At 43.2% G+C, this 27740-nt stretch overlaps 5 protein-coding genes across 6 annotated transcripts in view; 2 read left to right on the forward strand and 3 right to left on the reverse strand.

Annotated features, from left to right (window-relative positions):
- Positions 1-200: 200 nt before the first annotated feature.
- Sec13 (nuclear pore and COPII coat complex component secretory 13) lies at positions 201-1365 on the reverse strand. Its single transcript, XM_028311066.1, has 2 exons — positions 736-1365; positions 201-628 (listed from the first exon to the last, which is right to left on the reverse strand). Exons 1-2 carry the CDS (start codon positions 1303-1305, stop codon positions 257-259), a joined length of 942 nt encoding a protein of 313 aa, XP_028166867.1. The 5' UTR covers positions 1306-1365; the 3' UTR covers positions 201-256.
- A 436-nt stretch (positions 1366-1801) lies between these two features.
- LOC114357447 (uncharacterized) lies at positions 1802-3695 on the forward strand. Its single transcript, XM_028311059.1, has 5 exons — positions 1802-2026; positions 2105-2164; positions 2243-2416; positions 2536-2679; positions 3285-3695. The coding sequence occupies exons 1-5, from the start codon at positions 1955-1957 to the stop codon at positions 3645-3647; spliced, it is 813 nt and encodes a 270-aa protein (XP_028166860.1). The 5' UTR covers positions 1802-1954; the 3' UTR covers positions 3648-3695.
- A 344-nt stretch (positions 3696-4039) lies between these two features.
- Rab8 (RAS oncogene family member Rab8) lies at positions 4040-6735 on the reverse strand. 2 transcript variants are annotated; one of them, XM_028311060.1, is made up of 6 exons: positions 6511-6735; positions 6183-6243; positions 5621-5825; positions 5390-5530; positions 4950-4952; positions 4040-4390 (listed from the first exon to the last, which is right to left on the reverse strand). In XM_028311060.1, exons 1-6 carry the CDS (start codon positions 6632-6634, stop codon positions 4289-4291), a joined length of 636 nt encoding a protein of 211 aa, XP_028166861.1. In that variant the 5' UTR covers positions 6635-6735; the 3' UTR covers positions 4040-4288. The 2 variants fall into 2 exon arrangements, with proteins under 2 accessions (XP_028166861.1, XP_028166862.1); XM_028311061.1 differs by lacking the exon at positions 4950-4952 and having other exon boundaries at positions 6511-6734.
- A 332-nt stretch (positions 6736-7067) lies between these two features.
- Rpb7 (DNA-directed RNA polymerase II subunit RPB7) lies at positions 7068-9215 on the forward strand. Its single transcript, XM_028311073.1, has 6 exons — positions 7068-7208; positions 7283-7392; positions 7553-7712; positions 7793-7843; positions 8090-8227; positions 8312-9215. The coding sequence occupies exons 1-6, from the start codon at positions 7197-7199 to the stop codon at positions 8360-8362; spliced, it is 522 nt and encodes a 173-aa protein (XP_028166874.1). The 5' UTR covers positions 7068-7196; the 3' UTR covers positions 8363-9215.
- A 1277-nt stretch (positions 9216-10492) lies between these two features.
- Myo81F (unconventional myosin 81F) overlaps positions 10493-27740 on the reverse strand; it is a 113771-nt gene continuing 96523 nt past the window's right edge. Inside the window, exons 25-39 of the mRNA XM_028311074.1 lie at positions 26798-27033; positions 25834-25972; positions 25301-25477; positions 23158-23305; positions 21508-21679; positions 20860-21096; positions 20223-20391; positions 19873-20058; positions 19032-19217; positions 18205-18412; positions 17550-17706; positions 14494-14629; positions 13891-14130; positions 13091-13294; positions 10493-11592 (exon numbers count right to left, since the gene is read on the reverse strand). Coding sequence (XP_028166875.1) covers positions 11503-11592; positions 13091-13294; positions 13891-14130; positions 14494-14629; positions 17550-17706; positions 18205-18412; positions 19032-19217; positions 19873-20058; positions 20223-20391; positions 20860-21096; positions 21508-21679; positions 23158-23305; positions 25301-25477; positions 25834-25972; positions 26798-27033 — 2685 coding nt within the window. The 3' untranslated portion in view covers positions 10493-11502. The remainder of the gene's footprint in view (positions 11593-13090; positions 13295-13890; positions 14131-14493; positions 14630-17549; positions 17707-18204; positions 18413-19031; positions 19218-19872; positions 20059-20222; positions 20392-20859; positions 21097-21507; positions 21680-23157; positions 23306-25300; positions 25478-25833; positions 25973-26797; positions 27034-27740) is intronic.

The raw sequence follows: 27740 nt of genomic DNA on the forward strand, positions 1-27740 counted from the left end.
TCTAATTTATTATGCCATTGGTAAATAAAACTGCAACTTGCAACAGACAAAATACTAGAGAAGTACTAAATAAACAGTAGATGGCTGCAACAGCTATTTCATTTTAAATATATATTTTTTTAGCACAAATATAGATCTACATCAACAACAAATAAAACAAGAATTTAATAATCACAATGTATATTTTACAATTATATTAGATACTAACTCAAAATAATTACACAAATTAATTAGAATTAAAGAAACAAAAATAAATTTAAAGTGTACTTCTTTCTTCATTGGGGGTCTGGCCTAATCCTTTGGCTACCTCGCTTATACATAACCACTGGCCGTCAGGGCTCTCTTTCCAGAGGCTTACTTTGTTGTCCCCTCCGGAGACAGCTAAGATGTTGCCGGTCAGTGACCAGCTCAAGCTCCAAACAACATCATCGAAAGTATTCAGAATGGTGGGGGTCCATGAAACATTGTCATCGCTAGTCCAGATCACCACTCGCTTGTCCTGTGAGCAGCTGGCGATCATAGACCTTTGTAATCCAAGAGAGGGGGCCCAAGCTACATCTCTGACCCAGTCCATGTGCATCTCAAGGCGATTCTCTTCTATCCATTGGTCTCCTTGCTCTCTCCAAATCTAAAATACACAAAAAATATTCAAGTATTAGCAACATAACTAAAACTTGTGAATAAAAATAAACAGGAACTGAGTAATAATAATAAATGTTACTAAGTTATCTGTACCTTTATCAAATTGTCACATCCTCCAGATACTATTCTCTTGGGTGCATCTTTGTTGGAGAGAGGGTCTAAGTTCAAGTCTGCTGATATTGCAGGACACCAGCTGACTGAGTTGACGCCAATAGCATGAGCACCTGTTATTTTCTTCACATCCCAATTACCACTGTCCAGCACATTAGTGATGATCGATATGGAGCCGTCGGAACTGCAGCAAGCCAGTATCAGGCCATACTCTGCCGGTGCCCACGCCACTGAGTTCACCGAACTCTCATGTCCAGTATATTCGTATAGCTTGGTCCATTCGCCGGACTCTTTCCATATAATGACTTTTCTATCGTATGAACACGAAGCCAAGAGATTACCGTACTTAGGATGAGCCCAGGCAACCTGCCACACTGGTCCGAAATGCCCCTTCAAGTCGGCAGCAAGTGTTTGGGTACCACTTTTGATGTCGTATATTTTTACTGAATTATCTGACGAGCAGGTGGCTAGCCGCAATCCATAATAGTCCAATTCGGCATCGTGTATCATATCTTCATGGCCGGTATCAATAGTATTTAGTACGGTAATCATTTTGGAAAAAGTACAACCACACAACTCGAATCTCACACAACACGCAACTGTCAGATGTCGGTTGACGTGGAATGACAATGTTACCAGCACAAAAATTAACAGCGTTTAGTTAGCTTATTTAAAGCCTTGTTCGCACTAGTCAACAAATAATTTAGTCGAGCTCGATCGAGTAGCGAGTATTTTATTTAGTAGCTAAACGTGTCCGATGTTAAAAATTTAGTCGAGTAGGTTACTAAATCGTTTAGTCGAGTGTCGAGCGAGCCAATCCATTTTGTTCTATTTTGACAGGATATTGATCGCCTCAACTCTTGCTGCGCGCTACCTTTTTACAAGAATGCTTAGAGCAAGAATCATGAAGTTCACAGAGCCTCTGTAGTGAAAACGCCGTTTGATATTTATATTTTTTTTTACAATTTCTAAACTTACTGAGCTCTGAGCTACATTGTTTTGTAGCCTAGACACATCACTATTAAGTCGGGGTCATGTTTTTTTACGTGATAACACTGAAAGTCGTCACAGCTGTTTGTCAAGAAAACAAATGTCAATAATTGTCAAACAAAAGTTCGTAATGCGAATTCCTCAAATCTGGAAATATTGATGAGCTAATTTCTATAAATTATGAAAGTTTGGTCAGATATCAAATAGCAAGATGTCTGAGAGAAGAGACGGCTTCTTTTACAGCTTAACCAATTTGTTGCAGCAGGATTACCGTGGTGTCAACGTAAGATAAATTTATCATACTTTTACATTAATGTAGGTAGATAGACTATCTTGTTATGAATGTTTTTTTGGTTTACAGATAGCCGTCTATGCTCTCGCAACTGCTGGCTTAGCTGTGTCGATACATAAGATACGTCCGGTAATGAATGATTATTTTCATTGGATTTAATGTGGTTTATTGACCATTACATAACTTAACAATACTTTTTGAAATTAGGTTAGCAAGTTTTCGAATGCAAGCAAGATACCGGAGCACTTCTTGCGGAGCCATGAGCCACTCAGAGGAGTGTACACGGGAGTGCAGCATACTCCAATGCGTTTGTTGGTTGACCATCGGGCACCAATATACTTGCCTCTATGGCATTCCAGCAAACCACCAATGCCAGTAAAGGTTTGTAGCAAAGTTCATCATAAAATATGTTTATTCTTATTCTTGTTATATGTTTATTCTTAAAAATTCATATAGATTTATGTAAAGTAATAATAAAATTGCTTTTGTTTTTTTGGCAGCTGTGGGGTGTTGATATTGTTAGTGGAAATGCAGTGAACTGGCTGGAATGTGTGGCCAAGGGCAAACAGGTGACTTTGAAACCCATTGCCACAGACAAGGATACATTAGTCTCCACTGTTTTATTGCATTTACCCCAACCGAAGGTACTTATTAAATATTTTTGTATTTGATATTATATGTACACTCAACATCAAATAAACCGCACCTTCCGCGACGCGAACTTTAAAGATTTTCTTCTGACACAATAATGGTACCCCAACAATATTGATGTTATTTGAAAGCCCAATAAATATCCTTAAAGAAAAACACATTTCATTTCTAAATAAAAGATTAACATATACCATAAATGTGACTTGAAAATAGACCTCACTTTGGGCTCACCTCTGGGATCAATTAGACCAATTTTTATGGTTATAAAACCAAATAATGATCTCACGTATCCTCTTTAACAGATGGATAGCGATTAATCCCAACTTAACAGTTTTATAGTCATAAAAAATGGCTCAAGCGTAACTACCTATTTTTTGAAGAAGTGACTCTGGATCCTTCTAAAGACACATTTTTGGGGTAAAAACCTTTCCTTTAATGAAATGAAGTTTAGAACTAGGCTTTTAAATGGTGCCAATATTGGTGGGAAGTGGGGATGCATACGTTTGAAAGTGCTTGTCGCGGGAGGTGCGATTTATTTGATGTCGAGTGTATGTTTACTAAATAAGATAGTTACTAATTATTGTGTTATGTTTTTCAGACAAAATCTGTGGAGACTTTTGATCTTGGGCAGAAATTGGTTGAACTTGGCTTTGCAAAGGCTTCCGTTCCACAAAATATAAAGAAAAACACAATCGAGTCACAATTAGCTCCAGCACTGTTGTCAGCAGAAGCCAGAGCAAAAAGCTTCCGCAATGGAGTCTGGTCTGATAACCTGCCGCCACTCCCTGTTTACGTTACTTATTGGCGGAAAGGCTCTCAACTCACAGCAGAACTTTTAGTTCTGAGTCTCAAAAAATTTATACAGTTGTTCGGATTTGCATCGAAAAGTGCCTTAGTAGGAGTGAAAAATCTCGCTCTTCGACCTTTCAGATCCTCTCCTAAGCAAGTACAAGCAACATGAAAGCATTTATTTATATTATAAGTTGTTACTTAAATTCATAGTGGTTGTACCAAATGAGCTACAATAAATGTAATGATTTGGGTACTCTTCAACTAGGAATACTTCCATTTATCAAAAATTGTTTTGTATATACTGTTGGAAAATAAAGTTTCTTATCAAAGTGCTTTATCATCATTTCTTAGAGATAAAAAACCCTGCACTTGACTAAAACAAATGTGTTGTAAAAAAAGCACTGTTTATTCAAATTAAATAGTATATATTACAATAAAATATATATAATTATCTTAATTAAAATTGCAAAGGAAAAGTACAGCTAAATAATAATCTATTGTAATATCCATTGAAACCATTTAAAAAATAAACACCAATTAATTTCGCCCTAAAAATATGAATCGTCACTTCAGATGTTAAAATAATGTACATGTAATTTACGACACAATACTGTTCGATCATTAACTAAGAGACAAAGTAGGTATAATCGCGGATATAAAAATACAAAAGCAAGTCTCATCCCCTTCAGGAGTCGATGCACCAGTCAAAAAGTTGTAGGTCGAAAAATATAGTAGAGGTGGGTACGTTTACGGTCCACTTTAGAGTAGGGTGTTGTGGCGTGGTGCGAGGGACGCGCGGGCGGGGCGCCGTCAGAGCAGCGAGCAGCGCGCCAGCCACGACGTCGGCTTCCGCTGCTGCTCGTTGGCGCGCAGCTGGTGCGCCCCGGTGCGCGGCGCCGGGTTGCTTGCTTCCTGAACATTCAAGCACCACTACATTACCACAAGATCATCCCACTGGTTTGAACAAGAAAATAGAATGGATATAATCGAAAACGATCGGTATTTTAGACCAAAATTATCTTTTGACAGTTTAGAAACAGGTTCCTCATTTCTTGTACGGTAGGTAAAAAGGGAGCACACAATGCAGCAGTATTTTTAAAGCTTTCTCAATATAACAGTAAATGAACATGAACATGCATCAAACATTAGGACTTATTATTTTTTTGGTCATATTAATGAAAATGACAATTAAGTATATAGCTAAGCATGACGAATGGCTTTATGGCTTCCCTAAGAAGTTATCTTCTTGGGCTTCTAATTTTTCAAGAAGCCTGATTAGATGCCCGCAAATGGGTCGGTGTGACCACTGGTGGCCGCATCGACCCGTGTGCGTGTAAGTAAAATGACGCATTTCGGTAACTAAATAAATATCAATAGCATCTAATGTCATGAATGAATAAACACGTAACAACACATTACACAACAGACAATCTGTAGATGGTCATAACAACAACACAGCAAACCTCATTACCTTCTGTTTTCATATAGAGAGCCATGAAACAAAGAATATTTAGGGTTAATAACTACTTCATTAAATAGTATTTGGTTCAATTCACAATTAATGTAAACTAAGATGTTTCTCAATTTTGATATCTATATTATATAAAGTTTAAATATAAAAATAATTATACCTTGAATGAAAAAAGGACTGATTTGAACTATATTTACATTTCCACATTACAAAAAATTATTTAGAACAAGGTAAATATTTTCAAAACATTTTAAAATTTTAATTCACTCAAGTGATGTCTCTATTTCTGTGGCTTGTTTACCAAATGTATTCGTAGGTGGCACCACAAATAGTTAGCATTTATGAATTAGTCCTTGAACCAATTGTCCGGTACATTACAATCACTTATCATAGACCATGTTGATGACAATCGTGTAAAGTGAAATGACTGTAAAATATACCTGTTTTTTCTCCATCTTGGCCTTGATATCCCTTGCTAGCGTGAAGAATGCATACTCAACATTTAATGAGTCTTTAGCTGACGTCTCTACAAACTTAATCTGATACTCTATAGCTAATTGTTCTCCTCGTTCTTTTGAGACCTAAAATAAAGTATTAGTTTTATGATAAATAATAAAATTTGAATTACAATATCGATTATTTAATAAAATACAAAATCAGCTGATTTTTACCTGTCTTTTAGAATCTAAATCACACTTATTTCCAAGTATCATCTTTTCCACATCGGCGCTTGCATTCTCCTCAATGTTTCTTATCCAATTTTTAATATTTTCGAAACTTTTCTCATTTGTAACATCATAAACCAGCATAATCCCCATTGAACCTCGATAGTACGCTGTTGTTATTGTACGGAACCGCTCCTGTCCTGCTGTATCCCTATAAAATAAACACAATTTCTTTGTTAATTATTTTACTGTGATGATTTAAAAACCATCTGCAATTCATTTGTTTTTATTGCGATTTTTAATGGAGCCAGTAGGAAGTTACTAAAATTGCTAATAATAACAATAAACCACATTTAACAAGTAATTTAAAGAACTATATTAACTGTTATAGCATATTATTATGTATTGTTTTCCTTTTAGATAAAAATATAATTTATTATCATCGAATTTAATGGAATTTATTATTTACAAAAATAATAACAGTTACTGTCTGTAGGGAGATTTTATGATTAAAATAATAGCTTCCAATAAATTTATGGATTGATAACACAAACAAAAGAATTCTTACCATATTTGTAATTTTACTTTTTTACCATCAAGGTCTATTGTCCGAATTTTGAAGTCGATCCCTGGAAACAAGAAGCACTTGTTAAATTTTGTGAGTTCACTAATTAGAGCTAGTCTGTATGATGTCATGGAAGAGCTCATTCATTTAATTCGATAAGGGCTACATTATCACAGCGCCGCACCCTTTCCGTTGAGTAGCACTCTTCATGTATCACCACACAAAAAAGCAGTCGGAGAACAATGAAACAAAAAATCTGTTTCATGACAAATTATACGTAAAAAAAGAAGATATCTGACAATAACCTTTGATAAAAATTACGAGCACTTACCAATGGTTGATATAAATGATATATTGAAAGCATCTTCTGAAAATCTAAATAGTATAGACGTTTTACCCACTCCGGAATCACCTATCAAGAGTAATTTAAATAAATAATCGTAAGTTTTTGCCATTTTCTACCACAATCAGATTACAGGATACATGGGCCATTCATTTGGCATTTTTTGAGTAATCACTAGTGTTGTATTGCATAAGATCGACGTGTCACAGACTAAAGCCTATTTATGTCATTAAACCGCATTAAACTTAAATTCTTGATTTTATTGTTATTCTATCCTTAATGAGTAGATGAAATGGCTTATGATTAAAATCATATACATTTTTAAGTAAATTAGAACTAAGATGATGAACAATCATTATAATCGATTGCATCAGTCCAATTGAATTATTAATTGAATGAATGTAGATAGCGTTAAAGTACAGCAAATTTAATGTTGCCAGTTCTTAATTACAGAGAGATTACTGCGCGGATTGCCATTAAAAAAAAAAAAAAAATAAAAATTTACAGAGAGAGCTTGAATCGGTAAAATAAAACTGTCAATTTAACTGTCAAATACTGAAAGTGGCGTCGTCGCTGTTTTCGTAATTTTTGAGGAAATTTTTAATAAAATATTAGTTTTAATTATTTTTATTGTGTAGTTCCTGTAGAAATGTGCTTTTAGTTTATGTTCCATCATGTTTTATCACGTAAGTTATTGAACTTTGCTGTACCAAAATCAAATTTGTTTTACACAGCTTCTGATGTAAACAAAATCTTTCAGATCTCCTTAGAACACGAAATACTTCTACACCCTAGATATTTCGGACCCCAGCTCTTGGATACAGTGAAGCAGAAGTTGTATACTGAAGTTGAAGGAACATGCACAGGAAAGTAAGTACTTAATTGGTGTTTAAAATATTACTCTTTTAGGTTACTTTTTTAGTAGTTGCTAAGATGGGGTTCTTTTTCTACCTACTTCTAAGATACGTTTTAATAGCTAATCATCGTTCTCAATAATTGCATTGCATTAATTACAGATTGTTTATTACAGGTATGGCTTCGTAATAGCTGTGACCACAATAGATAGCATAGGAGCGGGGTTAATACAGCCAGGCCAAGGGTTTGTGGTGTATCCTGTTAAATACAAAGCTATTGTATTTCGGCCTTTCAAGGGAGAGGTTTTAGATGCTATTGTTACACAAGTGAATAAAGTAAGTGCACTATACAGTTCATTTATAAAATAGTGTTATGAAATGTTACAACTTAGCTCATGAACTTCTCTTTGTTTTAGGTGGGAATGTTTGCTCAGATCGGCCCATTGAGTTGTTTTATTTCTCATCATGTGAGTAAGAAATTCCTTTTTGAAAAACTTTAATTTGACATACCTAGTTAATCTTTATTTTTTTGTCTTCATCAATATTTTAATAGTACTTGGACCTATTACACTAGGTACTCAATCTAGTCCTAAACTAAGCAACACTTGTAATTCTGGTGGTTATTGTTATTCCAATATGTGAATCACAACCACAAGGCTAGGGCTCAATTTATTGATTTAAGTTTTCTAATTTAATTCTTTCCTGTTGTCTAGTCCATACCAGCTGACATGGAGTTTTGTCCTAATGTCAATCCACCCTGCTACAAGAGCAAGCAAGAAGACAATGTAATTCAGGAGGAAGATGTGATTCGGTTGAAGATTGTGGGCACAAGAGTTGATGCCACGGGTATTGTAAGTACTGTTTTTCTTTCTAAAAAGCATTTTTCTGGTCATCATTTTTGTATCATATAATATGACTTCTTTTTTTCATTTCAGTTTGCTATTGGAACATTGATGGATGACTACCTTGGACTTGTTACACAGTAAAATATAATGCATACCTCCATAAATTGTAAGACTCATAGCATTAAGTGTAAAAAGGAATAAAATAATACATGATTCATTATTTGTAATCATTTATTTGGCATTCAAATAATAGGGTAAAATTCCATACACAAATGTAACAAAAACAATTCATCAAAAAGAATAAAATATTTGGACATTTTCAGTCTATTTGGGCAGTACATGGTGATGGTGGTTTACATAAAAATCTTTCGATTCGTTAGTGCCTTAAATTATTCTACAAATAATCGCCTTATAGAGCTACAAGAAAAGACTTCATATTGTTTGTCTTTGTTTGTATGAAATGCATGAAGATTTGTAAATTAATAGAAAAGTGGATGTTATGAATAATGTTAAAGCAGTATAATTAATAAAATTGTGAAGTAATTGTTTCTGAATGCCAAATTTTGCATATTATTCATAAATTCAGCTCTAATATTAAGAGTATGCATATTTTTGAATTCTTACATATCAATAATATGTACAAGTTTCAATTTTAAAAATATAAATAAGAAAATCGTAATAATAATATCCAAAGGGACAATTCAAAGTCTTTGGTTTACCAATTATATACAAAGTCATCTTAAATTATGTAAGTCAAATAAATAAAATCGAATGAAATATTGCTTGTTAAAACACAAATTATATGGCATCTAAATAAATAATACTCATTATGAGATCAGAAACAAGCTAAGCAAAATAGTGATTGTCTAAGCACCAAATAAGTCTAAAGTAATAAAAATTACTATAATATGGCTTCTTTCATACAATTTAAACAAATGCGCGTAAAGACATTCGTCTTTACAATATAATGTTCGGTTGTCTACATAATTATATTTATACATTGATTATTTCAGATTCTATGTCTACAATATTAAATATATTTTTATTATAAAATATACAGACATAACATTGTGCAATATAATGTAATATGCATGATAGAAGATATAAGAATGTTATAAACAATCAGTAATTATTTTGCAGTCACAATAAATTTGCACAAATCGCTCACTGAGTATTAACTATGCTAGAAATAACATGCTGATAAGCTCTTAGAAGAAATAATTTGCTTAAAAATACAAAGATAGAGCTTAAATCAGCATTATTACTTCAGCTCTCCACAAGGCACAAAACAAGATTTTAGGAATATTATGGAAAGGTAATAAGGAAGAGTGTTTTTGAGCAAAGATAATGACAACATGATTAAACATAGGAAAAGATTTAGAATATAAATTTTATTGAGGGAAATCTATATTTAAAATGTAAGGACGCTACTATTTAACACACATGTCGTATATTTAGTAGTAAAGACAAGCAAAACATACGCTATGTGAAAGGCAAAAGGGGTATATTGGGATTGGCTTAGTAATTAAGTAGATTGTGTTGCCATTTTAATTCGAATCGACAACTGTATTGATTGCCAAATTATTACTAAACTTGTTCCAAATATTTTACGTGTTCCAGCATGGTAAATTGCATAAATTGAAATGGCATTACAACCCAGATCTTACAAGTACCACAGACTAAAGAGGGGAATAAGATTGTTATAATTTAAATTACTCTATATTTAACTCGAGAAACATCTTAACATTCATAACGTTTGATAAGACTATCCCACAACATTATTACATGTAACATTAATTTATTAACAGCAATAATACTGACACTGACATAACATTTAAAGTTTATTTAGATCGGAATATAATTTTTAATTTATTTTAAACATGGATTAAAACTGCTGAACTATTCACTGTTAACTATGAAATATATGGTTTATTTTTGCTTCCCCGTCTTCTGGCAACTGAAATCGTCCATTCTTGCACTCGAAACCAAACGCCACTTCGCTACCTGTTTGTGTTGTGAAGTAAATGTAGACTGACCGTTTCATTTGATATGCTTTGCTAACTAATAAATAAAATTAAAATAAGTTTTCGTTTACTAAAGAGCGACGTTGTCGTTCCGTGACCCGCATGCGTTCGCACGGGGTCGTGTTCCAGCCAGTGCCGTAACTAGGGCGGTGCCAGCGGTGCCCAGGCACAGGGCGCAGACCCTGGAGGGGCGCAGAAATGACCCGACCAGTATCTAGTTTTGTTTCATGCACGCCCCCCNAAGGTTACTTTTTATTCAAAAAGGTTACATTTTTTTATATTTCTCGCACCGGGCGCATAAAAGACTAGTTACGGCACTGGTTCCAGCGACATTTACTTCTCCGTTTCTGTTCCGACGCAGGCGCGCGAGCGAGCTCCAAATTTGCCTATCCTAACTTTACACCTAGATTAACTAGTGACTAAGTACTGGAGCTAACGCTCTTAACGCCTGTGATAATAGGCCGAGCGGTAGGAAACCACAATTCACACGTTTTTTAATCCAGGCGGTCTTGTAGCTTTATCTTTCGGTATGTTTCTCAAATTTTCTTTTAATTTGCAATTTTAACTTAAACTAAAATATTTCATTAAAAGTATAAAAAACACAATGTTTATAATCATTTAGGTTATCTACCTACTTATTACATAATTTAAAATAAATAGTCAAATGCATCGGTTATAAAACCATCGTCATATTTTTTTTAAAATAAATTACATTATTAGATCATATCATCATGAAATCATTGATACAAAATGTATCTTATCGTTCATATAAAAGAACAATAATTTATACGTATTGCACTCATTTGAGTTCTCTCTCTCTATTGAATTCCTTACTCCAGTCACCCTGTATACCTAAGACCGCCTCGAATTTCAGAATCTTACTATTAATGCAGATACATACTTTACTTTATTAATACAGACCTAAAATGTAACACCTTATCTTCAATCTGCAGGCCAACGAGTTCTTAAGGGCCAGCAGATTTTTATGGAATTTTTCCTAAAATCTGCTTTTTCAACTCGGTAGGTTCTTCCCGCAAAAAAGAAACCTTGACTTGAGATTTTTGAACCTATAAGTAGTATATCCCTTCAAATAAAAACGTGACCTTTTTAACCTATACGTGTGGTTCCCCCGCTCTGCCAAACGGAACCATTCAACGGACTACGTTCCGTTCGTTCATTCGTTCACTCCGTGCGGGCCCGGCCTTGACAGCCGGCCTACTGCCTGACGTGGAAGCACTGGCACTAGGCGTGCGGATGTCACGAGGAGGCCGCGGGCGGCGCCGCCGGCGACACCGGCCCGCGGACCGCCTCGATGTAGTCCTTGATCAGCGTCGCGATTTGGTAGGCCTGGAAATGGAAGGGTTGGTTAAGACAATATGTGACAACAATAGTGACTGAGTTTCTTGCGCTACTTCTTCTCAGCACTGGTTAATACTGGGACGTGTAACAGTGCTTTTAAAAGTCTATTTGTAAAAATAAATGAGTTTTATGAGTTTTTTTTAATGAAATAAGGCGTATTAACCCTTAAACGAAACAATAGTAACTACATACAAGACTAGGAAGCGACTTTTAATTGCTGTAACATAGCTACCGGCAACGGCGATCGGTCGGTCGAAACCGGTTGCAGTGATATTAAGACTACACTGAAGTGGAACAGCTTAACTCAAACGACTCCTTTACTCTAATTGTTTCAGCCAAATGAAGTCCACTGCTGGACAAAGGCGGAGGCCTTTGGGGGAGCCCAAGGATTTAAAGTTCCTGCGCTGCCCGCATCCAGATTTTGTTATTCCCAGTAAAGCGCATCAAAGTAAAGTCACCTACATAACAGTGAATTAGTCGCCGCGTCAGCAGCTTTAGGTCCTGTGTACTGACCTGGTGGACGTCATTGGGGGAGGCCTATGTTCAGCATTGGACGTCCTGTGGCTGAAATGATGATGATGATGTACTGACCTGGTCGGTGGACAGCACCAGCTTGGCGTGCTTCCTATCAGCTCTAGTGACGAGCAGCAACGCTCGCGGTGCGGGCGACACGGCCAGCAGCTGGTCGTGCTCTATTCCAGCGTTTTAGCGTTTCAAAGCAGTCACATATTCTTCTACACTTGTCTGCATTGTTAATTGTCTAGCACTGACCTGGTCGGTGGACAGCACCAGCTTAGCGTGCTTCCTATCAGCTCTAGTGACGAGTAATAACGCTCGAGGTGCCGGCGACACGGCCAGCAGCTGGTCGTGCTCTATTCCAGTGTTTTAGCGTTTCAAAGCAGTCACAGTCTTCTACCTGAAACTTGTCTGCATTGTCAAGTCTTGCACTGACCTGGTCGGTGGACAACACCAGCTTGGCGTGCTTCCTATCAGCTCTAGTGACGAGTAACAGCGCGCGCGGTGCGGGCGACACGGCCAGCAGCTGGTCGTGATCTATTCCAGTGTTTTAGCGCTTCAAAGTACCCACATAGTCTTCTACACTTGTGTCAACTGTCTAGCACTGACCTGGTCGGTGGACAGCACCAGCTTGGCGTGCTTCCTATCAGCTCTAGTGACGAGCAGCAGCGCGGGCGACACGGCCAGCTACTGGTTATAGTCTATCCCTGTTTTAGCGCTCCAAAGCAGTCACACAGTCTTCTACCTGAAACTAGTCTGAATTATCAACTAGTGGTGCACTGACCTGGTCGGTAGACAGCACGAGCTTAGCGTGCTTCCTATCAGCTCTAGTGACGAGTAACAACGCTCGAGGCGCCGGAGACACGGCCAGCAGCTGGTCATGGTCTATTCTAATGTTTTAGCGTTTCAAAGCAGTCACACAGTCTTCTACCTGAAACTTGTCTGAATTATCAACTAGTGGTGCACTGACCTGGTCGGTGGACAGCACCAGCTTAGCGTGCTTCCTATCAGCCCTAGTGACGAGTAACAGCGCTCGCGGTGCGGGCGACACGGCCAGCAGCTGGTCGTGGTCGTGCGACACCAGCGCCGCGCGGGACCCTCGTCGGAGCAGCGTCAGCCCGCGCGCGTCTACCGCTAGCCAGAGCGCGCGAGGCCAGTTGGATGTGAAGGATTGCTGTGAAGAAATTACGTTATGTAGTGAAACATTTTATCATAATCTTGTGAGCAAACTGCAAAAGTTTTTTGTGTAACGTTTTTTCAGTATAAAATTCTGCATAATATCTAGAAGGTAGTTAGTCCATAAGAGAGACCATAAAGCAGCCAGCGTCAAAGGGTCAGTGGCGGCGCATAAACATGGCCAGTAACTATACCAGTGGCAAAAGGCCAAACTCCAGAACAACAGTCTTTCCAAGTAGTTTGACCTGAAGTTGCGTAGGCAGTGGTAGCTTTGGTTCTCCTTCAGCACTCACCATGACGTCAAAGATAGTGGCCCTTGCAAGCGGCCACGAAGCAGCCAGCGGGAGAGCGCGCTGCATGGCAGCATGAGCGTCGGTCCCCCGCAACGCCAAATGATGCAAGCGTACGGCAGGCGCGGACAGCTGGCACTCACCATGACGTCAAAGATGGTAGCCCTCGCGAGTGGCCACGAAGCGGCCAGCGTTAGAGCGCGCTGCATGGCAGCATGAGCATCAGTCCCGCGCAACGCCAGATGGTGCAGGCGCGCGGCGGGCACGGACAACGCCAACTATTATTTCTCCTCGTAGCACTCACCATGACATCAAATATAGTAGCTCTCGCTAGCGGCCACGAAGCAGCCAGCGTGAGCGCTCGCTGCATGGCAGCATGAGCGTCAGTCCCCCGCAGCGCCAGATGGTGCAGTCGCACAGCAGGCGCTGGCAAGGCAGGCGCCAGTCGCGGCGGCAGAACGGCACCAGCGGCTACGGAACACTCCTCGCCGCCGCCCATGCAGTCGCCGCTTACTACTTGCGCGTGGAGCGCTGCTAGCATCACCTGGTGATATGGTTTATTTATTTAGTCATTTATTCGTGCAGAATGTGACGTAAAAAGTAGCTTCAGGTAATATAGCAAGTGCGTTGTGGTGGCGAAAAGGCTTAGTTAAGAAAAAGCGCAGTGAGCCACCACACAGAATGGACGTTTGTCAAATAGCTACATACATATTTGTGTGAACTACTAGACCACAAAAGAATCTTCTAAAATTTTGAAAATGCTACACTACATTTTTAGTGTCTTTCTTGCGCTGTTTATTTTCAACACAGGCCACCATTATTGCATTACCGAAACAGTAGCAAGATCAACGCTAACAATGTCCTTTAACACTAACTTAAAAATAAAATAAATTATTATTTAACTCACAGCCTCGTCGGTCTCGATGGGCAGGCGGTCGTGGCGCACGGAGTGCAGCACCTGCGAGTAAAGCAGCTCCATCTCGGCCGCGCTGGCCGTGTGTAGTGGTCTCTCGCCCAAGAACAAACGCTTCTTGAACACCAGCCTGTGGGACGCGTAAAGATTGAATGTTATGAAATCCCATATCTAACGGATACGGATGTTAAAGTTGAGTCCTGACCAAAATCCACGTGTTTTAATCAGATGAGCGGCTGACTCTTCACATACGCGGTAGATTTCGTCAACCCGAGATTGGTGGACCTCTCGAAGCTGGAGAGACTCGCTCGAGTGCGCCAAAGCTACGCTAAGACAGAATTACGGACGAATGTCCTAGTTAGGACAATAACTGGCGGCTCCATTTCCGGTTATTGGGCTCCGGTGGACACCGCCAGATTTTTAAGGGCAGCCCTCTTCTGGTGGGGAAAGTTCCAAATAACCCATTGTTCGTCCAGAGCTGCCGCGGGGGTTGGATATCAGATAGCACACAACACAATACCTGCAAGCCGCAGCCGTAGCGCCAGCCTTTCCCCAGGGCCTTAACACGTCACCCGCGCCCGCGCTCGTGCCCCCATTGTTCAACTGGCTAAACTACTGCTAGGGACAGACTAATGTCACAGCACAGTAGATAAATCAAACAGTACGGAAGCTTCATACAAACGCTCGAAATCAGACTCACGCACACAGACGCACGCTTTACACGAGCTCTAAGCGAACCTCGCAGTCCATCCGTCGCGGGTGTCGCGCGCGTTGTGTTTTTAATAATAATTTTATTGCATGCACTGTCCGCTGTATTTTTAAAAACATGCCACGAGTGAATTGCGTAGTATACGGCTGCTTGAACTCGGCATCTTCAAAACCAGAACTTTCATTTTTTAAACTTCGTAATAATTCTGAATTGTAAAAATGATTAAATATTACTTTTTAAATAAAGTGCTTACATCTGATTTTGTAATAGTTTTTTTTTAAATTACGTAATTACGCTTTTTAACAATTTATGTGTTCTATTTGATAAAGTAATTTGCTCCGCACGCTTTTGTACTAAGTGATGAAATGAGGCAATAGGTATGTGAAAGTAAGTATCCGGTATTTTATTTATGAGAATAGATCTTCTACTGGCTAGAGATTCTACTGGCCTCTAATAGTACTTAATCAATTTATTCGATTATGTATTCGATCATTATAGAACCTAATTAACGTTTTTTTTGTTAACTACTTAGTCAATTAATTTATTCCATTAAGTATTTGATAATTAAAAAACCTAAATAAACGTTTTAATAAATAAGTAAGTAAGAACCTTATTAATTTTATAAAGGTTAAGAGTGCCAACCCTAACACTCAGTTGAAGTGTAGGTATTTAACTCGCCGAAAGGGCTAAGTTTCCGTACTGCTTTAGCTCATATATATACTGTGCTAGTGTGGCTATCAGATAGCATACTGTACCTGCAAGCCGCAGCCGTGGCGCCAGCCTTCTCCCAGCGGGCTAACACATCGCCCAAGCGCTCACTCCCGCCCAGGGCGCGTCTGCCCGCCCCCGCGCTCTTGCCCGCATAGCTCAACTGGCTAGACAACTGCTGGGGCGGAAAACGGACAAGACTGGAGTGGCGATCAGGTAGCACACTGTACCTGCAGGCCGCAGCCGTAGCGCCGGCTTTCTCCCAGCGCGCTAGCACGTCACCCACGCGCTCGCTCCCACCAAGGGCGCGTTTACCCACGTCCGCTGCGCCCGCGCACACTTTATATAGCTCAACTGGTTAGACAACAGCCCAAGAAGGCTGGCGTTGAAACTAGATGGAAGTTACCTGCAAGCCGCAGCCGTAGCGCCGGCTTTCTCCAAGCGCGCTAGCACGTCGCCCACGCGCTCGTTTCCCCCCAACGCGCGTTCACCCGCGCCCGCCCCCGCGCCCGCGCTCGTGCCCGCACATACTTTGTATTGAACTATACGCTGGCTGGCTTCAGACTGGCGTTGCTATCAGGTAGCATACGGTACCTGCAAGCCGCAGCGGTGGCGCCAGCCTTCTCCCAGCGGGCTAACACGTCGCCCACGCGCTCGTTCCCGCCCAGTGCGCGTTCACCCGCGCCCGCTGCGCCCGCGCCCGCTCCTGCACTCGTGCCCGCACACACTTCGTATAGTTCAACAGGCTAGACAACTGTCTGGGGAAACTAGCGTTGCTATCAGATAGCACACTGTACCTGCATGCCGCAGCCGTGGCGCCAGCCTTCTCCCAGCGCGCTTGCTACCACCCAGCGCTCCACCACGCTGCCCCCGCATAGTTCAACTGTTTAGACAACAGCCCAAGAAGATTGGCCTTGCCATCAAATACGAGCACTACCTGCAAGCCGCAGCCGTAGCGCCAACCTTCTCCCAGCGCGCTAGCACGTCGCCCACGCGCTCGTTCCCGCCCAGTACGCTCGCCTGCCCCCACCGCGCCCGCGCTCGTGCCCGCACACACTTCGTATAGCTCAACTGGTTAAACAACAGCCCTAACAGATAGCACACTGTACCTGCAGGCTGCAGCGGTGGCACCAGCCTTCTCCCATCGCGCTAGCACGTCGCCAACGCGCTCGTTACCGCCCAGCGCGCGTTCACCCGCGCCCGCTGCGCCCGCGCCCGCCGCCGCTCCCGCGCTCGTGCCCGCACACACTTCATATAGCTCAACTGGTTAAACAACAGCCTTATCAGATAGCACACGGTACCTGCAAGCAGCAGCGGTGGCGCCAGCCTTCTCCCAGCGGGCTAGCACGTCGCCCACACGCTCGTTCCCGCCCAGTGCACGCTCGCCCACGCATAGTTCAACTGGTTAGACAAAAGCCTAAGAAGGCTGGCGTTGAAACTAGATGGAAGTTACCTGCAAGCCGCAGCGGTGGCGCCAGCCTTCTCCCATCGCGCTAGCACGTCGCCAACACGCTCGTTTCCACCTAGGGCACGCTCGCCTGCGCCCGCCGCGCCCGCGCCCGCGCTCGTGCCCGCACACACTTCGTATAGCTCAACTGGTTAAACAACAGCCCTAACAGATAGCACACTGTACCTGCAAGCAGCAGCAGTAGCGCCAGCCTTCTCCCATCGCGCTAGCACGTCGCCAACGCGCTCGTTCCCGCCCAGTGCGCGTTCACCCGCGCCCGCTGCGCCCGCGCCGGCCGCCGCTCCCGCGCTCGTGCCCGCACATACTTCGTATAGCGCGTAACCTGGCAAGACAAAACAGGCTGTTAAGATACTCAGCACTGGCCCATAAGGTGGGTCACAGCGTCTAAAGCCCGGTCTGTGAGTACGTAGAATTTTATATTGCTGTCGCACAGTCGCGACAGCAACATAATTACGCGCGAGCAATAAGGATGGGTAGCTTGGGGTCATTGGACAAAATTCTACGTGCTGGCAGACCAGACTATAGACAATAATATCTAGAAACATAATAATATGTAGAGACTATCACAAGTTGCACATCAACATACTGGGAAGCGTGACGTGTAAGACTATTTTAGTAAAAAATAAATGTCTTTGTTTATTCATTTGTGATCAGCGAGGCCTCTCCCAGCAACGTTAGGTAAAGTTTTAAACGTTTTTATCTCTTTCAGCTTAAGATTTCAAGCTTTCATGATGCTAGCACAGGCGACAGTGACAGATACACATATAGAGGAGACCTATCAGGGTAAAGGCTTCTCAAAGAAAAAAATGTTATGACTCACCAGTGGCCGCTTCATTCAAGCCGATTTTTTCTCTCAGCATAGTAACCAGGTGGTCAGCCGTAGCAGCTGGTCCAAACACCAGGCCGTGTTGTTTTCCATCCAGAAGTAGTACCCTGACGTGCATAGGTCTCCTCGCGGCCGCGCATAGCAGTTCCTCTTTGGAGGGCGCGGCGAGACGGCGGGGCACTTGGGCTATGCTTAGGGCCACCTGCGAAGATGATATTCATTTATTGGACTGGATGAGGGTAGTTTCACATTGTGTCCGAATGGGGCTTAAATTATTTTATGAGATCGCGGTAACTTAGACTAAGTTTACATAGGTGCAGAAAAATTAAAATTGTTATGCCCCTTGCCTCCCTATGGGCCTCATAAGAAGGCTCAAGGTCACCCAAAGGGCGATGGAGCGGGCTATGCTCGGAGTTTCCCTGCGTGATCGAATCAGAAATGAGGAGATCCGCAGGAGAACCAAAGTAACCGACATAGCTCGCAGAATTGCTAAAATCAAGTGGCAGTGGGCGGGGCACATAGCTCGTAGAGACGATGGCCGTTGGGGCAGGAAAGTTCTCGAGTGGCGACCACGGGCTGGAAGACGTAGCGCGGGCAGGCCTCCTACTAGGTGGACCGACGATCTGGTAAAGGTCGCGGGAAGAGCCTGGATGCGGACAGCGCAGGACCGTTCATTGTGGAAAACCTTGGGGGAGGCCTTTGTCCAGCAGTGGACGTCATTTGGCTGAAAAAAGAATGCCCCTTGCAACATACCGAAAAAAATATTATGGCCCCAAGGCTTCAAAGTTTGGAGACCCTATGGAGTTTGGTCATCTACACACCTGTTCAGCGCGCCTAGCAAACTTGCCATCTTCGCCCGTATGTAGGGCCGCGCCCCGGTACCGTAGATGAGCTAGCAGCAGCCGACGAAGTGGCTTGGCAGGCGGCAGCGCGGCGCCGATGGCCGCGCATAGTAATGCCCAGTGGCGGGAAGACACACGCGACGACGGCTCTGGGTGGTCTGTCGTCTGTTGGCAACATACAAATAGGTTATCATTTATGCAAGTAGTGTTAGTAAATCACTTGATTCAACACGAGTTTTAGACCAGTCCCATTACCAGGGCCCTGATTATGCTAAACATTTTCAAGTGCAACGACTACGAACGAACATCAGCTGTTTTGAAAAATCCGTATAGCGGTGCAGTTCAGAAACATAACACTGTCAAGCCCACCCCTTGATCAATTTGATCAGCTGCTTGTAAAGTTCGCACGCACAGCGCACAGTTCTGAAACATACCACTGTCGACAACGCTCACTGGCCACTGACAAGTGTATCCTTCTGTAGCGCACGTCAGGAATGAAACAAAACACTATCTATAGGACACTGACTGCAGATAGCCCACAGGTTTGAAACAAAACAATATTGCATGACGTCAGCGCCACGCGGTCGTCGCTGTCGCTCTCCTGGCTGCTGCTGCTGTCGCTGGCCAGGTCGCTGGTGCTGGTGACGTCACCACTGACCTGCTTGATCAGCTGCACGTACAGCTCGCACAGCAGCGTGTCCTTCTGCAGGCAGCGCTGCAGCAGCGCCTGCGCCAGCGCCACGCGGTCGTCGCTGTCGCTCTCCTGGCTGCTGCTGCTGTCGCTGGCCAGGTCGCTGGTGCTGGTGACGTCACCACTGACCTGCTTGATCAGCTGCACGTACAGCTCGCACAGCAGCGTGTCCTTCTGCAGGCAGCGCTGCAGCAGCGCCTGCGCCAGCGCCACGCGGTCGTCGCTGTCGCTCTCCTGGCTGCTGATGCTGTTGTTGTTGGCCAGGTTGCTGGTGCTGCCCTCTTGCGTGCTGAGACCCGCGTGGCTCATGATGTCCTGAAGGAATTTACAGGTTTAATGCATATTGTTAATGCCAAAAATATGAATGTGCAACCAATGTCACTTCACGAGTCTCAGATGACAGTTTCGGACACAGCCTAATCTCTCTCTCTCTTGTTAGTGCTCGTTAGACTGGAGGAGGCTGTAGCGAGGCCCCCCACCTTGAATATCTGCATGGCGGCCACCTCCTCGGCCTCGTTCAGCTTGGTGAGGCTGTGCGGCAGCGAGCGCGACCAGCGCCAGTAGCCGGCCGGGAAGCTCTTGTAGCACTCTTCTTGGCTTTCAGCCGCCATGTCTAGACGGACCTTCTCTAGACGGTGCTTGCTTAGTCTGAAAGGGAAAATAATATGTTGGAGTCACCGAAATGTTAAAAGCCTTAGATCATTTGTAAACTGCGGACCGTCAAAAAACGGATATCCTTTGTTTGCTGTCAATTTTCTCGCCGGACCCAAGTCTGATGCATGTGCACACGTTCATTATAAACCATACACTACCGCTAAATCCGGCGAAAAAATCGGGCCGTAGTCCGGTAAAAAAGAGGATTTATTTACTGATGAGATATTTACAAGCGGCCGTACTTCTCTTCCAAAAAAATCTTATGAGGTATACTGATTCTTCACCCCAAAATTGTTACAAAACGTAGTCTACACATACGCTCTTCCTTACTCTTCGTTTATCTTATCTTACATACACATTGAGAAGTCCACATTGAGGTGTCTTACATACACACTCAGAAGAAAAGATAAGTCACTCGGTAGGATCGGGCTAGTTGAAAACTAGTGTAAAATCTTCACTGACCTTCTCAAAGTATTCCTCAAGAAGTTCCCAGCGGACAGTTCCGTCGGTCTTCTCAGCATACCCGAGTCAACTAACGCTCGGCGGGCGCTCTTTAGGGCTCCAGCGAGCCGCGAGCGTTCCGACGCCGGTGCGGCGCGGCGCGGCGGCTCGTCGGCTAAGCCGTTGGCTAGTACCGGGCTGTAGGCTGCCATTAGCCAAGCCGCCTCGTTCTTTTGGGGAGACTCGAGGACTATGCATCTGGGTGGAAAAATAGGAAATCATAGATTACCAGCTTTTCTATACATCCTCGCAAACTTTAAATTTAAACACCAGTAAAGTGGCAACTTCTGTCTAAAACACAGCCTTTAGTACTGTTAAAAGAATATTCTCGGCAAGAAATACATTCTTGAGGATGCTAGGTATGTTGATTTTGAGGCTTGAAGAAATATGCCTAAGGACCTCCGTTAAATCTTGTCTATCGAGAATAGTATGAGCAGCGCATGTATGTTTAATAGGGGCGGCGGGAGACGGTAGTGCATCGTCCACTCCGTGCACCCACAAGTTTTCGCGTAAGTCCTAAATTAGAACAAGTCTAACTAACTAAAAACTAAAGCCCGGTCTGTGAGCATTCTACGTGCTCATAGACCAGACTATAGCACGTAATCTTACCTATGCCCGTCATGCTGTCCATGGTGCGTGAGGCTGATGGTGAGCCCATTATCCACGGGATCCATGAGCAGCGCAGCAATGTTGCTGTAAGGGTACTCCGCTAGCACAACCTTGTCTGCTGGCCTGACCAGGACCACGCCTTCTGAGCCTACTCCTAGGAGTACGTTTGGACCTAGGAGAAAAGTACATTTCAGAATTAAATTGATTTTATGTGCAGATGACTCCATTCTGAAAATAATGGTGTTTTATACAGTGTGAGTCACGTTAAAGTGTACATATGAAAATAGATGAAACTAGACCTATTTTTATCGACAAAAAAGAGGTCAAAAAATTTTTGTGATTTTTTTTAAATTTTTTATTGAATTTTTTTTCTTCCAATTACTTATTGTAAAGAAAACGTAATAACTTTTAAACTAAGCGGTATATCCTGATAAAATCAAAACAGTAATAATGCTAAATAACAGGCGATACTAAAAAAATACATAAAATACACAAAAAAAGCCAACAAATAATAAAAAATGATACTTTTTGAAAAAAATCTGCTTTAAAATTCGTGTTTTTTTGGTTATTTGATAAATATCTCAAAAAAATGCCCCTATAACCAGTGGTTTTTATTACTTTGTATTATTCTCTATCGTATTATCTTTGTAAAACCAAAAATCGCATGTCTCTAACCCTATCACAACATTTGCTATGATCGTTTGAACAAAGGCCTGCCACAACATTATTCTCCGTTACAGTTAGAGACAATTTTAATTTTAACTAAAATGCTTATTTTACTTCGAAATCTTTTGTTTTTATTTGAAATCTAACTTGTCTGTATCAAAATTACAAATCTAGAGCCATTTTCAGTTTCGTTGTTAACGAAGCGTTGAATGGCGCGCCCGGAGAGGCTTAGTTCAAACGATCATTGCAAACGTTGTGATAGGGATAGAGACATACGATTTTTGGTTTTACAAAGGTAATACGATAGAGAATAATACAAAGTAATAAAAACCACTGGTTATAGGGGCATTTTTTGGAGTAATTTATCAAATAACCAAAAAAACACGAATTTAAAAGCAGATTTTTTTCAAAAAGTATCATTTTTTATTATTTGTTGGCCTTTTTTGTGTATTTTATGTATTTTTTTAGTATCGCCTGTTATTTAGCATTATTACTGTTTTTATTTTATCAGGATATACCGCTTAGTTTAAAAGTTATTACGTTTTCTTTACAATAAGTAATTGGAAGAAAAAAAATTCTATAAAAAATTTAAAAAAAATCTCAAAAATTTTTTGACCTCTTTTTTGTCGATAAAAATAGGTCTAGTTTCATCTATTTTCATATGTACACTTTAACGTGACTCACACTGTATAATTATGTAGCTAAATTTAGGTAATGTGCTATTTTGCTTCATTTTTGAAAGGGAAGATACGGCCGAAGCATTTCGCAAGTGGACCGCCTAAATTAGGTGCAAGTACACTTTGCTTCGGAGCGGACACCGTCACTTTCCGAGTCGCTATCTAGTATCTCGCTTTCACTTGGAGGTTTTCGCTGTCTCGCTCACTGGATCGACCTATGTAATGTAGCAGGGCCTAGTTTTGTTAATAGCAATGTAATCGCGTACCTTATCTTCCCTATTTTAATCTAGCAAAAACAAAGACTCACCATGCGCCCAATATCCCTTGTACGTGACGGGGAACAGCGTGACGCCATACAGCGGGTACTGCATGACGCAGGACAGGTATAAAGCCTTGGCCGTCAGCTCAGCGCGCCCGGCGCCGTACTGCCGGTGCGCTTGTGCGAGGATTGTAGCCTGTGGGAGAAGGAATAGTTAGAATATGTAGTATGTGTACGCTTAAGACTCTTTGTAGACTTAAATCACCTTCCTCTAGATAGAATGACCCCTTCCTTCCCCTGTGCCAGAAATACCTCTTCCCTCCCCCAGGTCAAAATGAGCCCTTCCCTAGCTAGAATAACCCTCTTCTACCCACGGCTCAAAATGACGTCTTCCCTTCCTAGCCAGATTGAGCCTCTCTTGAGCCAAAATACCGCCCCCCCCCCGGCCGCAACGACCCCTTCCTTGCCCGGCCAAAATAAATCCCTCCATTCTACGCCAGAATGAATCCTTCCTTCCATCTCACGGGCAAAAATTATCTCTCTATCCTCCAGGCCAGAATAACCCCCTCTCTTCTTCTGGGCCAGAATAGCTCCCTCTCTTCTCCGAGCGAGAATAGCTATTCCGAGTCAAAAAGACCCCTATCTTCCCTGGGCCAGAATGACCCCTCCCCCTCGCAACAACTCACCCATTGATGTGCGGGCTGGGCCCCAGAATAACCCCCTCTTTCTTAGAAGTCAAAACTCACCCACTGGTGCGCCGGGCGCGCCCTAGCGATGCGTTGAGGTAAGAACTGGTCGGGATGCGAGTAATAAGCGCGCGTGTGCGGCGGCGGCGGGCTCGGTGGAGGCTCTCCAAGAGACACCTGTGCCCGCAGCCCTGCTAGTTGCAGCGCCACTTTCTCGGACACTGAGAACTCGTCCAGCTGCAGAGACACCCCTTCCATCCACAATAACCCCTCACCCCGGCCAAAATGTCCAGTTTCTCTCCTCCGGGCCAGAATGAACCTCTCCCTTCTCCGCGCCAGAACGTACCCACTCCCTCCCCCGGACTAGAATAACCCCCTCTCCCTTTTAATAATACCGTTCACACTCAGCGTGGGACGTCCACCCACAAGGTGGACCGACGACCTGATAAAGGTAGCAGGAAGGCGCTGGATGCAGGCCGCTACCAACCGTGCGATGTGGAAGTCATTAGGGGAGGCCTATGTTCAGCAGTGGACGTCCTGTAGCTGAAATGATGATGATGATGATGATGATTCACACTCACCCACTGGTGCGCCGGGCGCGCCCTGGCAATGCGTTGAGGTAAGAACTGGTCGGGATGCGAGTAGTAGGCACGCGTGTGCGGCGGCGGCGGGCTCGGTGGAGGTTCTCCAAGAGACACCTGCGCTTGCAGCCCTGCCAGTTGTAATGCTACCTTCTTGGATATTAGGAACTCATCCAGCTGTAGAGAGACACCCCTTCCGGCCAGAATAACCCCCTCCTAGACATCAAAACTCACCCACTGGTGCGCCGGGCGCGCCCTAGCGATGCGTTGAGGTAAGAACTGGTCGGGATGCGAGTAGTAGGCGCGCGTTTGCGGCGACGGCTCCCCTAGCGACACCTGCGCTTGCAGCCCTACTAGTTGCAGCGCCACCTTCTCGGATACTGGGAACTTGTCCAGCTGTAGAGAGACACCCCTCCCGGCCAGAATGAACCTCTCCCTTCTTCGCGCCAGAATATCTCCTCTCTAGAATGAACCTCTTCTTTCTCCATGCCAGAATGACCTCCTTCTACACTCACCCGCTACACCTGCGCTTGCAGTCTTGTTAGTTGCACCGCCACCTTCTCGGATACTGGGAACTTGTTCAGCTGTAGAGACACACCCCTCCCGGCCAGAATAACCCCCTTTTCTAGACTTCAAAACTCACCCACTGGTGCGCCGGGCGCGCCCTGGCAATGCGTTGAGGTAAGAACTGGTCGGGATGCGAGTAGTAGGCGCGCGTGTGCGGCGACGGCTCTCCTAGCGAAACCTGCGCTTGCAGCCCTACTAGTTGTAATGCCACCTTCTTGGATATTGGGAACTCATCCAGCTGTAGAGAGACACCCCTCCCGGCCAGAATGAACCTCTCACTTCTCCGCGCCAGAATATCCCCTCTCTAGAATGAACCTCTTCTTTCTCCATGCCAGAATGAACTCCTTCTACACTCACCCACTGGTGCGCCGGGCGCGCCCTAGCGATGCGTTGAGGTAAGAACTGGTCGGGATGAGAGTAGTAAGCGCGCGTGTGAGGCGGTGGCGGGCTCGGTGGAGGCTCTCCAAGAGACACCTGTGCCTGCAGCCCTGCTAGTTGCAGCGCCACTTTTTCTGATACTGGGAACTCGTCCAGCTGCAAAGAAATGTTCTTTTTACTTTTTGAAATTGGAACACGTTTTCTAGTAAAAACAAGCGAATGCATCAACTAAGATACTTATCTATGTGTGCGTGTCCTAGTAAAAATGCACACGCTGCGCTCTATGATCAATAATTGAAGTATGTGTATGAAGTGATGATTTTCTGAAAGTGTACCGAATATACACGAACAGCAAAGGTTTCAAACTTTTTCGTCTCGGACTATTCCGACGTTACGTTGCCGATATGATATCATAGATCAAATATACTCCTCAAAGATCACAACTCTTGAGGGGGTCTTAATAGGTCAACAAAAGCTCCTATGAACTATGGCAGAGTCAGAATATAGTTTACCTTGACGACGCTGTGAACGGCTTGTGCATAGAGCAGGGCGACTTCAACCGGGTCGTGTGGTAGTTCACGGCCGCCGCGGAACAGTCGCCGTTTGAACACGAATCGGTTGTCGGCTGACCCGCCGCCCGGACCTTGTTGCCTGTGATATAACAATAAACAGTTTTAAAGCCTTAGATCCACATATACCAGAATTAACTAAATCATGGCGATCAAAAATCTATATCCGAGAATAAAATTATTTATTACGGACCACATTAAACTGGAAATTACAATAAATACAAAAGTGGAAACGGCTCATTCAGACGTTCTTTTACATTGATTTTGTGCCCCAGCCAAGACTAGAGATAAATTAAATTTATTTATTGCCTTCGAACCTTAAAAGACATGAAAATGGATTTTACAAATTAGTTACAAAGAATATAAACGTGCAATAATGGAATGATTGACTGCATCTACTCGGCTGAGAGTCGAGCCGCAAGTGTTGCAACATTTCCATCAACTCGACTGACAGTACATGTATTGCGTTTAATTAGTTTAGTCAAACAAATCAGTGTAAAAAAGATGTTAAAACAAATGAATCCATAATGTCTGCTCTACACATCGATATCGCGTGTTAAAACAAATGAAGATCGAACGTCTCACAGTACTTATTATTGTGTATTGTCTGTGGTCCCACTCACATTTCCCAAGCAGCGATGACGTCATACAAGTACTGCGTGGCACTAACATACTCTTCCTTGCCGCCTCTCTGCTGGTACACGGCCCAAACTGTCATGCCTACGGCAATAAGAATCAAAACAAATGAAGATCAAAACTCACATTTCCCAAGCGGCGATGACGTCATACAAGTACTGCGTGGCTCTAACGTGCTCCTCCTTGCCGCCTCTCTGCTGGTACACGGTCCAGCCTGTCATGCCTACGGCATCGAGCATCAAAACAAATGAAGATCAAAAGTTCGACTCACATTTCCCAAGCGGCGATGACGTCATACAGGTACTGCGTGGCCCTGACGTGCTCTTCCTTGCCGCCTCTCTGCTGGTACACGGCCCATCCAGCTCTCGACTGTGGTGCTAGTCCTAGCTTGTCGGCGAGGCGAGCCGCCGCCGCCGCGGCCGTATCGGCGGGGTGAACGTCGATGGCTTTGGTGCGGCCGTCGAGGAAGAAGAACCGGCAGACTATGGTGCCGAGGCGGCGCATCGCCTGGAAGGGAAGATGGATTACGATAAATATTGTATTTTGATTGGTAATAAACATATCAGTGATTATAGCAAAGGAAACTTAGTTCATTCATCAATGAGGGTTTTCGCGAATGAAAAATCCGCCAGATGGCAATACGTAGACGCGAGGTCCAAATGCTGCATGATTGGTTATTTTTGACATGACATTGACAGATATGTCAAAATCCACCAATCACGCAGCAGTCAGACCCCACATCCACGTCCCGCCATCTAGCGGATCTTTCATTCGCGAAAACCCTCATTACAAGAGCTTTTTGAAAGAAATAAAAATACTAAATTTTACGCATTATCCCCCGCACTCTATTAATTGATTTTCCTACAATTTTGTTAGAGATATAGTTTGATATCTCCCTGGAGGGAGATTCACCGACTATATTCAGAAGTGAATGTGCTGAAATCATGAAGATACGATACTCACTGGGATATGGGTGACAAGAGCAGGTGTGATACTCACAGCAATTTCCACAGTACTAGGCGGCAACTGCCTTGGGGCCGCTCCTCTACAGTTATCTAAACACCACTGGGCACAATGCGCCGCCCTAGCCGGATGTTGGGCGGGCGACATGGGCGACGAGGGCGAGTGTGATACTCACAGCAATTTCCACAGTACTAGGCGGCAACTGCCTCGGCGCAGCTCCTCTACAGTTATCAAGATACCATTGGACACAG

The sequence above is a fragment of the Ostrinia furnacalis genome, unplaced genomic scaffold (assembly GCF_004193835.3).
Source record: "Ostrinia furnacalis isolate ACB-3 unplaced genomic scaffold, ASM419383v2 OfSCF3159, whole genome shotgun sequence".
Taxonomy (NCBI): Eukaryota; Metazoa; Arthropoda; class Insecta; order Lepidoptera; family Crambidae; genus Ostrinia; species Ostrinia furnacalis.